The sequence below is a fragment of the Cupressus sempervirens genome, chromosome 4, assembly GCF_028749045.1.
Source record: "Cupressus sempervirens isolate cs-2001-9-10 chromosome 4, ASM2874904v1, whole genome shotgun sequence".
Taxonomy (NCBI): domain Eukaryota; kingdom Viridiplantae; phylum Streptophyta; class Pinopsida; order Cupressales; family Cupressaceae; genus Cupressus; species Cupressus sempervirens.
This window is the reverse complement of record NC_143121.1, coordinates 678,509,083-678,521,923: the sequence shown is the minus strand read 5'-3', so window position 1 is coordinate 678,521,923 and position 12,841 is coordinate 678,509,083. Positions and strand designations below refer to the sequence as shown.

Genomic DNA, 12,841 nt, shown 5'->3' with positions numbered 1-12,841 from the left:
CTATGATTATTGATAAACTACTAAACACTTGTCATCTATCATTATGATTCAAACTTCATTATTTGATGAACTAGTCTATGTTTTGCAATTTAGAAATTCAATGTATTATTTGATGAACTAGTCTATGTTTTGCAATTTCATTTTGCAATTTAGTAATTCAATGTATAATTTTCTTTACAACTATGAAGTTAGATTAATGAGCGAGTATTTAATGTTTATCATTGACATTTGGCATTGATCAATGATCAAGCAACAATTGTTCATATTGTGAAATGACTTTGTTTTGCAACTATGCATGTTTCTCTCTCTCTTGCGTGTGTGTGTATACATATACTCACGAATCTACCCATGAACCCAAATGGAAAAAAAAGAAAATTGCCCGAACCTAGAACCCGAATCCGTATCGGCATAGAAAAAGCATATTCAACATGAATCCAGAGGCCAGTAAACTCAATACCAATTTAAAACAATTAGTACCTAGGTATTACAGGGCTTATGGTCAATTTAGACACTGTCCACAAGGGATTGACTTGGAAGTCAAAACCTAAAAGAATTTGGTTAACACAGTTTCCAAGAGGAATGGACTAGGATAGGACAACACTACTCCATGTTGAACTGATTTCTTACAAATAAAAATTTTACTTTTTTCATCTTGCAAATAAAATTCTTTTAGTTAACAGCATTTGTCATGTACTTTTTAAAGCAAAGATGTCCGTACAGTGGTGCAACCTCAAGTAGCAGGGATAATTCTGCTCAAAACATTTGTACAAAAATCAGATGGTGATATGACCCTCTTAGATCTGTATTAAACAATCAGGTATGGGAAGATCAAGGCTGTCACACTCCCTCCAGGTTTTATTAAGAGCAAGATGTGGATGGAGAAAAAAGATACAGCAGGCTGTGAAAGGGTGGTGGCTACAAATGTTTATAGATTGAAGAAAAATGAAAAGAGTTTAGGCGATCATTCAATGGAGGACTCTGTGAGCAATTCTGTTATTTTCTAGTGTATCAAACTCTGTTAACATTATTGCCGCACAACTTGCCAGAAAGATATCTTTAGGTGAGGCAGCTTGTAGAATACATTGCCAGTGGAACTAGCACTGTAACTCATTGTGGTTCAAGTGAAATTGGAACAAATTGCAGACAGCTTAAACTGTGATGCTTTTGATGAAGAGTCATACAAAGATTCTTAAATACTGATTGCAATTCCCATTTTGTATTGACATTTGATTATGAATTTATGAGTCTTTTAAATTTTGCACATTGTGAGGTGTCTACATTTGTTTGATTGGGAAATATAAGTATCATAATTTATCCCTATATACACGTGTGTGTTTCCATAACCGTTTCAAAGTGGGGGGGAGGAGAGGGGGAATTCTCTGTACCAAGTTCCTGTGCTGGTACCCAGCTTGACTTTCATTCATTGTTGATGGGGTTCAGCCTTCAGAGCTTCTGTTTCATTCATTCTTGGTAAGATTCTTCCTTCAGAGCCTGAGTAGGTTGAATTGTGGTGCTTGCTATCTTTTTTGATAATTTGTTGCTATTGTTAATCATTGGGTGAGACTCATCAGAACCTTCTCTACAAAAGGACACCGAGGAAAACTATACTTGGCAAAGCCAAAATGATAAATCAATGTCAAAAGGCATTCATGGAATAAAACAGAAACTAATATAAATCCTTGGGTATCCATAGGCACTCACAAACCAACCTTATCCTACAAATCTCTCAAATAATTAAGCATTGGAATTCCTAGGAAAATAGTTTAAGCAGGTACCATTTTGTGGTTGAGGCAAAACATAGCATTTTAGATTTTACAACATATATGCAAGATGCAAAACCAAGAAAGTGAATGGTTGCTTCTATATTAAAATTAACTCTTCATAAATTGGCTACTTAAAACTTTCATAAATTGGCTACTCAAAACTTACCCTTGATGCTATTGGAAGTAATTATAGAATCATCTAGTGATATAACATTCATTTCCTCCGCAGATCGTGATTGCCAAGCATTTGGAATGCTACCAGAAGAACGGTTAGTACTCACAGTGATAATACCCTCTTCAACTTTTTGTTCAGGAAAATCACATGAACCTTTGAAAGGAGGCATGTAGCAAAACCTGAAAATTTAAACAAATATTTAGCAACAAACTAAAAAAATGTAATAAATCAAAGAAGAGTAGGATTTCCAAATCATGATTAATTACAAAACTATACCATTCAGGAGGTAGTAGATCTGCATTGAAACATGGATCTAGTATTCGCCATTTTCGACATTTGTTACATTGAACCCATTCATGGTCCGGTTTGTAACGTTTGCTATTATCTCTCTGCTAGTGAGAACCAAATGTGTGTTAACATACAGAAACTTTAAAGCCATATTAATGGTACAAATGAAAGAAAATAAAATGAGAAGCCATTTTTTGGCATCCTTGGGATGGGTGCTTGCTTGTTTTCAATAAATCTTAATTAAGATATCAATGCATTACAAATAACACTTTACACCATGATAGCATATCCTTTCACTGCATTGTTCTCCCAGCAAAATTCATTCTTAAGAATATGATAATGAGTTGACTTTGATGAAAACCCTATACACAAAAGGTCAAGCCTTTTATCACATTCATGCAAATGATAGTACATCCCATGTTTTAAACATACTATAAATTAGATTCAAGTCCATGCGTGTCATGTTGACCACAAAATGAAAAATGTTGAAAGGTAATAGAGTTATAGTTAAAAAAAATCTGTAGTTGTCAATAAACACAATAGAATGGCTTCCTATCCATAATTCACACATATGTTTAAACAATACATTCCTAAATCTCTCTACACACCTTATGAGGAACAAGAATATGAATGGAAACACCTATATATAAATGTATGCATTTTTTGCATGCCAACAACAAAAAAAAGTTGTGAGCAAAAGGTGTCAAAGAACCCTTTCAAAACCAAGTGTCATTTGACATCATGGACCACAAATATGACTGATATAAGGACAATGACTCTGTAACTAGACATGGGGCAATGCTTAAAACAAGAGGTGAATATGCACATCAGGAACCTCACACCGAAAGCCTGAAGGTGAAAATGATATCTTTGAGGCCTTGTGGCTTAAAAATGATTATAAACGAACAAGATAAAAGCAAACCTTCTATAAATGAGCTTGATCCCGAGCTAAAGATTGGGGAATGCAGATAAGTTTTATTCCTCTCAGAAGATTCAGGTCAATAAAGGAACCAGCTTTAAAAAGGTAAACCAACTTCAAAGCTTAAACAAACTCATAAAAAAAATGGCAGCGTTCTGAACATCCTAGAAATTCAAGGAACAAGAAAAAAGGAAACAATCAATATTTTCAATGCTGCAGCCAAGAAACAGTAGAGGATAGTAGTCAATAAAACAAGCTAACCTTCTAAAAGATGTTCACGAATAGCTACCAGTTTCGATAACCTTGGAATGTGTGTGATAGACTCATAAAGTTTAGTCCACAAATAATTCAGAAGCTAATGGGAAGGAAAAATGCTTAAAACAAGAACTGAAGGTGCAGATCAAGAACCTGTTGTAACCTATTCACACCATCATCCCATTGCAAACAGGGACCCCCTTTTTCGCTCATAGTTGTTACGTTCGGCAAATGTGGCAGTTTAGAGCTTTAAAAGACTGAGGGGTAAAACAAAAAATCAGATGGTCAGTTTTGATTTTAACTGGGAACATTGAAATTGAAGTCTGTTGGGATCATGTTATAATGGGTTGAGCATAAAACCTAAGAATATTTAAATTTTGGCTAGTAAATTAAGCCGAAATTCCATAAAAGGGCATATTCTATGCATAAGGGCCTTAAATCCTTCTAAAACTTAGGTTCACATTCAAAATGGCTAAGAGTAAAATCCTAAGGAAAATCAATTTTTCTTTATAAAATACACAAAATCCGGATTATACACGAATTTCCCTTCATATTTTGATCAAAATCCAGACTATACATGAATTTCCCTTCATATTTTGATTAAAATCCAGACTCAGCATAAATTTCCATTCTTATTTTGGCACTTTTAGAAAAGATTGTTGGAGGTCAAAATCCAACTGTACCATGAATTTCCACCATTTTAAATGATCTTGGCTTGAAAAGTTTCCAAGTGTTTGAATAATCCAGATAAGGGGTGATTTTTCCCCAAGTGCAAGGTTGAAAATTTTCTGAGTTTGGGAAATGTCCAGACAAGGGTCATCTTTGCCTAGGAGGTTGTTCGAGAATTGTTGCTAATATAATGCCAATTTTGCCCTACTTTTCATTTCTGTGTCTTGCATTGTGAATTGTTGTGATCAAGTTTGCATTATGGCATGGTTATCTACATATCTCATTTATAATAGACTATCATTTCAAGTTGTTAAAATAGATTTTGCTTTTGAGTAGTTTAGTTTATGTGGATGAAAGGTATTGCAAATGTTCACTTGTTAGACTCGAACAAATCCAAGCCGCTAGCTTCTTACGGATTGCAAGAATTGCCTTGCGTCGTGAGCCAATGATTAAAACCCATACCTTCAATTGATATGTAATCTTTAGTTCGCATTCACTTGATAGGAATAATAGTGAAATATTGATTTGAAAATCTCTAGTATCTACCATAGAAGCTTGCACTAGGTGGGTGCAATCATTGGCAAGATTACACCTAGTAGCGTCCAAGTCCATCAATATTTCTTTGCATTTACTGTTAGAGGTAAAGTAGTAGCCAAAAGTAACTTTATCTTAGAATCCAAGAGTTGAAAACCAAAGCATATTTTCATTGCATAGTATATAGCCAAATCATTAGAGTCAAGTTGACAAGTTTTGAGTGAACTAGCATAAGTCCCCTTGATGATCAAGGGCTTAGCACAAGAAGGGACTTTATATCAAGAGAGAATTGAATTATGTTGTTTCACTTTGAAACACTCAGTGTTTGATTCTCCAAGTTGTAGTAGAATAAAACTCACATCAACGAAACCTCACACTGAGATTGAAATTGTTGATAATAATAACTTAGAGGAAATGTTTGGCCACAAAATAATTGAAGTGAAGGTCCAGGTAAGTTGTATTTCACTCTAAATAACTGAGTTTGATCCCATAAGGGTTGAAGGATCGGGGAAAGTTGCATTACTCTCAAAAGATTCAGGTCAATAAATTGAACATGATATGCTTCATTGTAGATGGAACAAACTATGCTTCATAGATGATCACTCAATAGATTCTTGTAACATGGAATCAAACAAATAATGATTGTCTCAGCTCCTAATTGTATTCCATAGATAACAAAATAAGAATTTTGTTGACTCGCTAAAAAAAGAATAAAGACATGTACTGCATACTTGATCAATGTCAAAACATTAAGCTATACATAATATGTAGCAGATGGTGTCATGGAGTACATCATGACTGTCATCTTCAAGAGGCGGTCAAATATATAGGTACAATTTAGATTTATAAGTATTTCAACTTTTCCTCCTTATTTTCCTAATCTATATAATCTACACATAATAGTACAAGTAAAAGCATGTACAGGTGTACCTTTAATTAAAGGTAGAAAACTAGAGGAATGCCCAAGATGTGATTATTTTTGAGGATTTAATTTTAGTGATATTCTGTTGTTTTTCACCATTTCATATATTTTTCAACTTGTAAGTACAATCACTTGGAGCCAAGTGTGTAGCTCTACCCACTATGTTTCACATCCATCAGGCATGCTAACATACACCAAAATAAACAGAAAATTGACCAAACAAGACACAATTGTCTATATGTAGATTTTTTAGACAATGGAAATTTGCCAAAAAAATTATAATTATAATTTTCATAAACCATAATCAACAGTAAATTGTAGCATATACAAGTGTTTACCAATTCTAGGGTATCAAAATTTTCATCCCAATATTCATCAGCCTTGCATCCTAACCATTGCACCAGAAGATGTAAAGCTTCACAATTTGAAAAGCCCTGTTTGTTAGGGCTAACCATGACTTCATTCCCGACTTTCTGCATCATCAAATGGCCATAAAAATGTTTGTAAGTTTATGTGATACAGCACATTATTAAGGTATTTAAGCTCCACTTCAATAAATTGAAATCTTAATAGGTGTCACAAGTATGCTCTTTTCTTTTACGAAGCAAGAATATGCTAGAATTAACTAGTAGAGATGTCTTGGAATAATCAACATCATTTGTGAGTAGAACTTCCATTACAAAATAAAAATCCAACCAAAGTAGAAGGCACAAGAAATCAGACAGTGATTCATGAAAAGCATAATTTTACTATTTAAACACACCATGACATCAGTGACATCCATAACACCAATAACTCCACGACCCATATCCGCACTTTGAACCATTCCTCCTACTCTTTTATATGCCTATAAAAAATTAACAAAGTGGTCAGGGAAATACTCAAAATCAAAATCTTCTTGTTGGAAGATGCAGAAAAACCAAAAATGGCATCATATTCCAAAGAATTTAGAAATTATTACAATAACATACTCTCTGAATTCATTCTTTCTTCTTGAAAAACATTATGAATAAATGCAATCTTAAACCAAGATAACATATGAAGCTTCAGATGAAATTTTCAAAATAAGAGAAGTTAAGACATGATTATTACAAAAATACGCTACTAAATCATAGTTTATCAAACAACCAGATCTTTCATTTCAATATTACCTCAATAAGTCGTCCATGCCAATATAAAAACACCCCGCAATTTCCTCGCTCTTTTTCCTCTTGATTTCGTCCTAAAATTAGCTCAACATTTTTTCCCGAGAATACTTCCCTTACAACCTTTGTCTTATTGAGTGACCTAGCAAGTGGACGTGTCCTAACCTGTGAAATTTCATAAAATCAAAAAAAAATAACCATACAATATATTAATTGGGCTTACTGTAGCATATTTTCAATCTGATGTGGCTCTGCTGTCTAAAGAAAAACCAAGAGCTGAGGAAAGTACCATTGTCCCTTGTACAGTTATCTTCATTCGAGGATTAAGGAACATAACTTCCAAGTAGGAATGGAGAGAATAATCAAGAGGTACCTGTAGCATTTTCAGAAGAAAAATGGAAGTAGATAATTAAAGAATGAAAATTTGGGTAGTTCAAAATCAAAATGGCATTCATGCAATTCCAAAACATACTTGGAACAAATTGATATATTTTTAGTAAAAAAAATGTCAATTTAAAATTTAAAATTGAGAAACAATATGCAGATATCTGAAAAGACAAAGCAATAGCTTATCTCATCTTGTCATTATCTACATTGAAATGTTGAAAAGCACCAAAGTTACGCCGATAGAAATATATATAAATGACATTATCTTATATATTTATGAGACTAACATACACTAATCCCCTTACATTATCTTAAGTTTTCTGGTTGTTAACCTTATTTGGAGATTTGGCTCCCCTAGATGTAGCCATACCTGGTTTGGGCCAGGCCCTAACCCAATTGGATTAATAAACTTTCAACTATTACCGATAAAAAAAAAAATTATAAAAAAACAATTTAAAACAATGTACTATAAAAGGGAAACAATTAAATATAATTTAATAAACCAATATTATACATCTTGTTTTATCATTGTTTATACTACTAAAAAAAATAGATAATTGTTCCTATAATTTTTTTATTCGAAAAAATAATTAGAAGATAATAATAAAGCTTTCTTATAATGGCAGCCATAAATTCTGTCAAAGATCTAGGTACATCTGAAGGAAAAGTATCCATTTTATGTACATTTTATCCATTCATTTGGCAGCTGACTGTTGTTTAATAAATGGTGGAAATGTTTTGGTTTCTTTTGTTTTAATTATTCGATTGCATTTCTTGTAAAGATGACTATAATAAATGACGGAAAATTTCTACATTTTATTTTTCCAAACCTGTCTCTAAAGTTGTGTGTAGAAATTTGATTATATTCTGAATAAATGAGGCTGAGTACAACATGATTGTACGCTCAACAGATGAGGCCGTGAGGGTCAAAACAGTCCCCACACAGAGAGGGATGAAGCCCGATCTACTTTGCAACAGAGTCGGAAGATGATTTAACAGCTTGTCATTCATCTCAGGTTTTTAAGTCGCCACTCTAGCCATAGCAGAAATCGTAAAGATCAGTTTTGGGAGAAGGGTTTCTTTTTATTAAGAAATTAAGTATGTATACAATGCATCTGATCTGCCATATCAGATACCCATACTTCAGTAAAAACACTGAAACACGAGATGAGGAAAGAAAACCGTCTCTGCAGCTACTTCATAACCTAGGTACATCTAAAAAAAATATTATATTCTGAATAAATAAGACCGAGTACAACATGATCGTACACTCAAGAGATGAGGCCATGAGGGCAAAAACATTCCCAACACAGAGAGGTATTGATCCAGGTCTACTCTGCAACAGGGTCGGAAGATGATTAACAGCTTGTCATTCATCTCAGGTTTTAAGTCGCCACTCAAGCCATAGTAGAAATCGTAAAGATCAGTTTTGGGAAAAGGGTTTCCTTTCATTAAGAAATTAGGTATGTATACAATGCATCTGACCTGCCATATCAGATACGCATACTTCAGTAAAAAAAAAACACTGAAACACAAGATGAGGAAAGAGAACCGTCTCTGCAACTACTTCATAACCTAGGTACATCTTTAAAAAAAAAAAAATTCAAATTCTGTGGCATTCATCGCCCTTTTTTATTTTGTAATGTGGCTTCCTGTGTGCACTGTGTATCCATACCAATAATCTGCAGACAACACTTCCATTGGATCCCGTTCACTGTATCAGCAGTTTGATATGGTGGACTTTTCAAGAGGATTGCATGTTGGGAGCTGTGTGTATATTTTGTATTCATTGTGTTTATTTGCAGGTAACACGAACAATAAATGGTAAATATGCCAGCTATCAACAAAAATGTGCATCTGAATACTGCCAAAGTGTGTCAGTCACTTTCTGCATTAGAGTCTGGATTTTTCCAGGTTGGCACTCTGCTGGCTAGTTAATGACATTTATTACCTGGTTTATATTAACCAAGTCCATCTCAATTCGTTAAAAATCTTATGCTCCGGATAGAGTTATACATTGCCGGCGGGTAGATTTATACAGTTCCGTAAAGTTTCTGACGATCGGATAAATTTTCTGTATGAGACATTATATTTTCCAGCTGACATCACCTGTATAAACTAATAGCCTATCGGCTAAACACAATGAAAACTGAAATTAAAAAATAAGATGTGACTTGAACAGCCATTTCAGTTGTTTATGAGCATGTGAGCTTGTTGATAGACACATGGAGATTCTTCATATGCAATGTTTGTGAAGAATAGCTTGGCATAATGTGGCTTTACAAAACCACACTGCTCCTCTTTGAACCTCATTTTCCATGTCCCCGCAACGAAACAAATCAATATTTTTTCTGAGCTTAAAATCGATGTGATATTTTTAATAGAACAAAAAAAAGGCGGGCGGAACATCAAGAAGCCTAGAAGGCATGGCGAAAGGGTATATATATATAAGCATGTGAGCTTCAGATGCCATACTTTGTATATATATATAAGCATGTGAGCTTAAGATGCCATACTTTGTCACTTTCTTGTTGATAGAAACATGGAGATTCTTCATATGCAATAATGGGACTTTACAAAACCACACTGCTCCTCTTTAACCTGATTTTCCATGTCCTCGCAAAGAAACAAATCAATATTTTTTCTGAGCTTGAAATCGATGTGATAATTTTAAACAGAAAAAAATTTAAAAAGAGACAAGTCTAAAGATTTTTTAGTTAAGAAGTCAAAGAAGTCTAGTTCTTGAACATGATGAAGAAGTATTCATAAAGCCATGTGTAACAGAAAATCCGCTGCAGGAAAAAACAGAGATGAGGCAACGCAGGTTACAGACAAAAACACTGAGAAACTGCAGCCAAAAACATGAGTTGCAAACTCCAAATAATACAGCTGTAAAAGGACGAATTAGGAAGCAACAGCTAAAAAAGAAGAAAACAGTAGCAAATTGCATGCCAGAAACCATCTTCCCGCAGGCCAAAATCAAGCCAAAAACTGAGGATGGCTATTAGTAAAACAAAGAACATTGCATGCCCTAAAACTATGCAGTGTGGTGGAAACTTGATGCCAAAGATGCCCGTAAAAACCTTGCTGTGTCAAAAGAAAACCCTCAAACCATGAACAAGAACCAATGGTCACGCATTAAAAAAAACACATTAATATGAGGTCAAAAACTCTCAAAATTTGCAAACAAAAGTGGGTTTGAAAAAAACCCTCAAGAATACAGGAGGCTCCAACAATTTGAGAAAACCTCCAACAACTAGTTTTAAATTAAGAAATCGAAAAACAAATTTCTGCAAAGAAATTCTAGGCAAGGACTAAGGAGTCTACAAGTTTTTGGTTTAAAAAAACTGCCAAATCATAAAAACCCCATCAAATGGTAATTGCATTATTTTATTTAATGAATGAAGATGTACATATAGCAATTACAAAGATGATATTTCCTAAAGAAGTAACATAAACAGAAGTTGGTCGGAAAGAGAAACCACCTAAAAACTTGACCAAGAAATTAGGATGATCATTAAAGAAAGATTGCATCGTATTACTTAGTTCATGCAGCTTTCTATTCTTTATTAAATGAAATGCAATTGATCACAAATTTGAAACCGTAATTTGTAAACAAAAAACAAAATTTGCTGACAAAACCGTAGGACATCGTGAAACTTTGAAACCTTCAAAGAAAATGGTTTAATTAATCCAAATACTGCTAAGAATTTTACAATGGTTTCTGCACTCGCTAGTATGTTGTAAGACCCTATACAACTATATGAATAACTGTGACTTTTGTGCCAAGAGACCTTAAGATTGTGTGTCTAGATTATTTTTATAAACTTAGCCCATGATAATTATCTATTTTATGTCTTGGGAGACTAGATAACCTATAAAAAGAATGTGACTTCAACATGGCCTCTATTTCTACATCTCATCCAATATGTTGTCAGAAAAAATGAAAGGATAAAAAGTCAGTTTTATACAGAACTATTACTGAATGGCATACAAGTTTCTATTATTCTGTGACATTAAGTAAACCCCAAATGTAAAGCCACAAAGTCATCTACATTACCATACAATCTAGTAAAGTATAAAGCCTACCGATTAGAACTATTCTGAGATAAATGTAAAATGGAGGAAATTAATACCACATAGGTCTCATATAGGTGCAACGCTACCATGGGTGTGCACATAATAGAGTAGGGTGTTCACAGTAGTAATTAGTGAGTCTGAGACCCTCAAGAGCCACACACAACAATTGTCATTCAAAAGCTCAATCAAAAAGATTCTCTCACATTTTTGTAGATAGTTGGGCCATGTTAACAAGTTCCTATCCTAGTATATTGCCCTTTCTTTTCCTTGATAACTCTAAAACCATGCAATATTGCTCAACTAGGTATGATAGAATTGCATGAGTTGATAAAATGTTAAATAAGCAAGCAAGGACCACCCAACGTATTGTGGATAAAAGCCATGAAGGAATGAAAAAAATTATAGAAATGGAGAAAATAAATGCCAAAAAAGGTCTCACAATAGTCAAACATCATCATTTATTAATGGACAACTATTAGAGAGCATCTAATCATCAATATCAAGGTTGAATGCAAGGAGGGTATGCAAAGTAATATTTTCTTGACAATAGTAAGTTCTAAAAATTGTTGAACATTTACAGATCAACAAAGAAACTCATTGAAACTACTTACAAGCATACTTATTGGAACTTTCATATGGATACCGTTAATAGTGCACTATAAGAAATCAGGAAATTTGTGTAGATCAAACAGATTGTAGTCAGTATGAAAAATATACAAATGTTGATAGGCAATTACCACACACATTGCATGTAATAACCCCTAGAGGTTATTCAACCCTCAACTTGCAAATGTTTGTGATTTTGAATGTTTGGTTTTGATTTGCAATTTTAAAATAAAAAATAAACCTTTTGCCAAGCAAGATATAAATATTTACAATGCTTTTCATAAACCATTCATGCCCAGAGGTCCTCAAGATAAAATCTGGAAATGCATGGCAGCAATGTATGAAACTGATTCATAATGGCTGCTAATGATAACCATAGGTCTGCAATGAATAAGAGTATTAAATATATGCACAAACCCTTCATGTTTCTTCACCAATAAACATAATCATGGCCTCTAAATAAAGCCATCACCACTTGCACAATTCAATAGATATTACACCAATTCAAAGTGCTAAAGCTTTTGAAACCCTTGTCTCGAAATTCTCTTCACACAAATCAAAAAGCATAAGCAACATAATGAAAAATAACTCATGTGAGTCTTTTCTAACTTTTGTGAGAGAACTCACAAACATTTCCAACCAACGTGGGATAAATAAATATACTTTTTCCTTGTAATGATTCATTTACTCCAATGCTTTAATTAATACCTTGACTTAAGCTTGCCTAAATTAATTGAATAAATAGCCCCTTCTAATAATGACTCAACCCTCAAGTCAAATTATAACTTAATAATAAGTCATTTAATGTTTCAATAATAATTTGGCCGCTAAAATAATAATTACTCCCAAAATACGTATCCTTCAAATATGTAGTCTGAAAGAAGAGTCGCACTCATTCTTTCCCCACATGGCCAATGCATTTTCTAAAAATAGACAAGGTCCCTCTCATTCATCACTAGACTTTTCATAAATAGTAAGTACATGGAACTAAGCCCAAAGAAAGTGCAATTTGAGCCAAACGACGACCAAATTGGAACAAACTAAAATGTGAAGAAGACAAGACCCTCCCATAAGCAAGCCTCCACCTCAGAAGTACCT

At 33.7% G+C, this 12,841-nt stretch overlaps 1 protein-coding gene across 4 annotated transcripts in view; it reads right to left on the bottom strand.

Moving 5' to 3' along the window:
- Positions 1-12,841, bottom strand: part of LOC149563072 (uncharacterized) — a 64,284-nt gene that overhangs the window by 16,179 nt on the left and 35,264 nt on the right. For all 4 annotated transcript variants that reach the window (XM_089826491.1, XM_089826489.1, XM_089826490.1 and 1 more), the window contains 6 exons: positions 6,960-7,043; positions 6,677-6,835; positions 6,289-6,372; positions 5,864-5,998; positions 2,215-2,327; positions 1,930-2,117 (listed from right to left, as the gene is read on the bottom strand). In XM_089826491.1, coding sequence (XP_089682617.1) covers positions 1,930-2,117; positions 2,215-2,327; positions 5,864-5,998; positions 6,289-6,372; positions 6,677-6,835; positions 6,960-7,043 — 763 coding nt within the window. The remainder of the gene's footprint in view (positions 1-1,929; positions 2,118-2,214; positions 2,328-5,863; positions 5,999-6,288; positions 6,373-6,676; positions 6,836-6,959; positions 7,044-12,841) is intronic.